General features: G+C 47.7%; 1 protein-coding gene across 1 annotated transcript; it reads right to left on the reverse strand.

Annotated features, from left to right (window-relative positions):
* Window positions 1-281: 281 nt before the first annotated feature.
* TMEM74 (transmembrane protein 74) lies at window positions 282-4,142 on the reverse strand. Its single transcript, XM_037803076.1, has 2 exons — window positions 4,016-4,142; window positions 282-1,801 (listed from the first exon to the last, which is right to left on the reverse strand). The coding sequence occupies exon 2, from the start codon at window positions 1,631-1,633 to the stop codon at window positions 719-721; it is 915 nt and encodes a 304-aa protein (XP_037659004.1). The 5' UTR covers window positions 1,634-1,801; window positions 4,016-4,142; the 3' UTR covers window positions 282-718.
* Between the last annotated feature and the right edge of the window lie 345 nt (window positions 4,143-4,487).

The following is a 4,487-nucleotide window of genomic DNA, read 5'->3' on the forward strand; positions in this document are numbered from 1 at the left end:
ATCTAGAGAACTGGCATGCAACACTGGCTAATGTCTAGCATTACTATTCTGGGTTAAATTCACATTGGTTTGATAATGATTTATATACTTTTCTTTTTATCCTAGACTTAGTTACCACTTTTGAATACAGGAATATTTTAAATACAACATTTTTTACAGTTTTTTTTTATAGCCAAACATCCTCAAGCTTCAAAATATTCAAACTCAAAACCCTACATTTGGTGGTTAACCAAATTACAGAAATAAAACAATTTAGCAAGAACATGAATAAGCACCTTTGAGAATTAAATGCAAGCCTTATGATTTGATTACTGTTTAAGTTCTTTTTCACAAAATGGATTGCCAATTTGTCCTACTATGTGTAGGACCCCCCTAGTATCCAAAGAATAATATCCCATATTCACGTAAAAGAAATCATTTGTACACCAAGTCATTAGAAATATTTTGCAACAGAAGTAGGAGCTGATGGCCATCATGGATTAGTCAGTTTTTTAGAAGGAAAAGTGTAGCTGATTGTGATTTCTTATTCATCTTACACGGCTTTTCTCTAAATGAAAGATACACAGAGAACAAAAACACTCATTGGCAATTGGTTTCGGAAATAAACTTTTCTTGCCAGGTAAATAAATTGCACTGTTAATTTTAAGAAATGTTTTTGGGTTTTGGTTTTCATTTCATATAAAATGCCAAGGCAGACTCAAGACATGTACAACCAGAATTAACGTTGTATGGTGAGAGCATCTTCCTCTACCAAGGACAGTTCCAGTGTGTTTTCATTAGTGCTGGTTTTCATCCTGAAGTTGAAAGAACCATACAGTTTTGCGGACTCTTTGGAAGAGGCAAACCTGTTTCGCCGATAGAGCTCCCCCTTCCACATAGACATCATTAGCAAACAGGAGAGAACGACGCCCCCAAGAGTGAGGAGGCAGAGTCCAGCAATCACACATCGGTCCAGGTGAGCCCCCAACCTCGCACTCTCCTTCTCTAGACGTTCCATCTCCCGGGCTGCCACAGTATTGGGATCCACTGTGACTTCCCGTGGGACAATGTAAGAGATGATCACCAGCAAAATTCCAGTGACCAAGAACAAGATGGCGCTGATGAAACCATAGTCTACTGACTTCTCTGAAGATGTGGCTTCAGAACTGGTATCATCTTCATCTTCGGATATCAAGGACATGGCAGCCTCGTGGGACCACTCATTTGGATTTCCCCAGCCAAGATCTCCTGGCTGATTATTCCCTTTCGTGGAAGGGGAGCTCTGGTTCCACTGCTCCAAGTTGATATTCTCATCCACATAGGTAAAAGAAGTTTCTAATTCCTGACTGCAACAGTTGCAGACTTTCCGTTCTGCTGTTATTTGGTTCCCTGAGTTTAGTGGTCCTGATGGGAAGGAGTCTGGCCAAATAACACTGTCTTGAAAAGAGGAAGAGGGTAATGCTGGAGAAAGATTATCTTTAAAGCCTTCCATCTCTACTGCCCTGGGTGTGAACATGCAGTGTCTCTGGCAGCAGAGAGCAGCTCTGCTGGCTGCTACATCTGCCTGGTCACTAGGAGGCCCTCCAGAACCCCAGTCCACAGCACCACACCACTCTGCCTGGCTATTCTTCTTATCAAGGTGTTGGAGCTCCATCAGGGCTGGTCAGATATGCCCCAGCAGCTTCCGGAAATTCTGGCAAGAGCGACACATTCAGACAAGAACCCAACAGAAGCAAAGGCTGCAATGCACCAGGAGAGCTGTTCCTGAGGTCTCCATTTCCCTTTGTAGCCAAGGCTATCAGTGCCTCAACCCCAGTTCCTCCTAAAAGGGGTAAAAGAAGGAAGAGGATACCATTGATTTATCACAGAGATGAACACTGGAAACTTAGGTTGGGGTAGAAAAGGAGCAAGAAGGAAGTGGCAGTGTCTCTGGAAGAAAGCATTGCCGTCACTGAGCCAAATTTATCCAAGGACTCACACATTTCTGTGACAGGATCCCTCAAATAAGAAAGCAGGTTTCCTGTATAGTGACACAAATGAGAAAGGCAAGGACCCTTTTTAGCAGAGATTTTCTGGAGGACCTGGGGAAGCACAGACTTCTTAATAATTCAGCTGGATTTTAAGTGTTTATACTCTCTTTACTTCAGAAGAGATGCTAATGCAGATTAGGTTTAGAGCATCCCCATAGGTGAAATTAATATATGCCTTTATGGGCTTAGACCTATGGGAGCAGGGGCTCAGCATTTTGACTGGGTAGCCCTGAAATAGGCGAAAGAGGGCTTGTTTAATCAGCCACCTCTCCTTCCCTTACACCTCATACATCCAATGACCCAAGTCACATGGCCCCGTGTTTACAAGACTGCATGTCTGGTCACTGTGCTTCCACTCTGCACCCTACTCCCTCCCTGCATCACGGGGCCAGCACGTTCTGTACCCAGAAGTGAGCAGAAAACACACACTACTGTGATCTCTGCAACATGCAGTGGGTCAGCTCCATGGCTCCACACATATACAACTGCTGCTCCAGCCCAGCTCTGCTTTTCCCATTCACTTTCTCCCCCTCTGCATGTTTTGCTAACATGTGTGCACAGGAAACTGACCATCCAGAAGTTCTGACAAACCCATTGTAGGTTTACTTAAGTAGACTGACAATAAAAGACAAATTATAAAACTCACAAAGTAAGGGTTCTGTTGACGTAAACAGGTGAGCAGAGCAGCTGTTTCCAAGGTTATCTTCTGGCCCTTTGTATATCTGACACGCCCTCGTCCCCACTGAAGCAAGGGACTTATCTGGGACAGCACTTTGGGCTGAGCAGGATACCGTTTGTCCAACTCGCTCTGCCTCTGCCATTTTTCCAAGGAATAAAAATTCACTTTCCACTATCACCAAGTAGAGGAATTTCAAGTAAGGACCCCTTTTATTTTGCTTCCAATTTCAGTGTGATAATTGATTTAACCCATGACTTAAGGTTTATTATGTTTCAAAAGCCACAGCTCCAACAGCTGGTAATACACAGAGGCACAGGCAAGGCTCACCTAAGGTCAACATGGCAACTCACATAAATTCGGGAAAGGGAACCGACGTGTTCTCTGCTCTACATCAGAGTTTGGCTTTTAAACTCCTATTATCGGAGTTTCTCTACAACTGAAACAGCAAAAAACATCAAGTGTATGAAAACCACCAGTGAACCAGAGCCTTTCTTCAGCAAACGGACAAACCCCTGCTGCAGAATCCCTCAATGAGAGAAGCAATGGTAACGAGTTTCATCGATTAATGAAATGAGAAATCGTCCCACAGCTCTCTGGGGCATTAGAAGCTCTGATTAACCTTTGGCACGATTAACTCATCACATTGTACAACTGTAGATAAAATTGGAAGTCCGTACATGATTTCCAACTTATAACAAAGGGGAATAGAAATCTCCACTTTTATTCCCTTCTCCTGCCTATCTCTTTAAAGAAAGAGGGACTCCCGCTTGCTCTATCGGAGAAAGAGCAGCGGCACAGTCGATTTCCTTTGCAGTTCCGTAATCCGGGGCTTCCATTCTCAGTGGAGAATGGATAATCCCAGGGGACCAGCTAAAGGCTCTTTTCTTTCGTCTCCTCCCTCTCTTATCTCCGGTCTAGTTAAGAGCCCAGTTAACGAAATTGCACCTCAAAACAAGGAGACAGCACTTTGCCCCGTCTGACTGCCATCAATTAAAAGCATGAATATTTTGCATAGGAACTGATAGGCACCGACGAGCCTGGTCTGGAGGAGGCGACCTCGGGATCGGTCCTGCATGCGCTGTGCTGGGAGGGCGCGCCGCAAGCACCGGGCAGAGGTGCCCTCCGCGAGCGCCGCGGGACCAATCAATCCATTCCGGGTGAACTCTGCGCCGGACCCAGGCACGCGGAGTCGGGCCGCGTCCGCGGAGCACCCGGAGGCAAGGCAGGCACCTCGAGCAGAGAGTGGGGACGCCTGCCCCTGTTGCGCCAGGTTCCCGGCTCTTGCCCTCGCCCCAGAGCATCTTCCCGGTCCCACTCCGCCACTCACCTCCTGCCTCCGTTACCCGGCGCGGCTCGAGCACCGCGCGCTTCGCCCGGCGCGGCTCCTCGGGTAAGTCTCCCAATCACCAGCCCCGGCACTTGTAGCCTCGGCGCGCCGTTCGGCTCCGCCGGGTGGGCAGCGCCCGCCGTGCAGGGCGGGGTAGGGCGGGGCGGGGCGGGGCGCTCCCTCTTGCTGAGCATCCCGGGAGATGTAGTCCAAGGGCCGCCTCCCTGCGTCCCTCTCCGTCTCCTCCTTCCCACATCTCCTCCGGGTCGGTCACCCTTCCTGAAGAGTCCCAGCAATGACGCTCTCTACTCTTTGCCTGGCACTTCAGAAGTAAGCACCAGCCCCTAAGCTCAGTGTTGGGGTCTCCCAGCCTCAGATGTGGCCACAGTACTGCAAGGAAGCAGAGGAGGGAAGGAGTGTATACAGTATTTAGTTCCAACTTTGTGCCAGGCTGTTTGCATATTGTGCCTTA

The sequence above is a fragment of the Choloepus didactylus genome, chromosome 14 (genome assembly GCF_015220235.1).
Source record: "Choloepus didactylus isolate mChoDid1 chromosome 14, mChoDid1.pri, whole genome shotgun sequence".
Taxonomy (NCBI): domain Eukaryota; kingdom Metazoa; phylum Chordata; class Mammalia; order Pilosa; family Megalonychidae; genus Choloepus; species Choloepus didactylus.

Excerpts from the sequence above, each read along its gene's own strand:
- TMEM74 (XM_037803076.1), bottom strand. The coding sequence starts at position 1,633 with ATGGAGCTCCAACACCTTGATAAGAAGAATAGCCAGGCAGAGTGGTGT.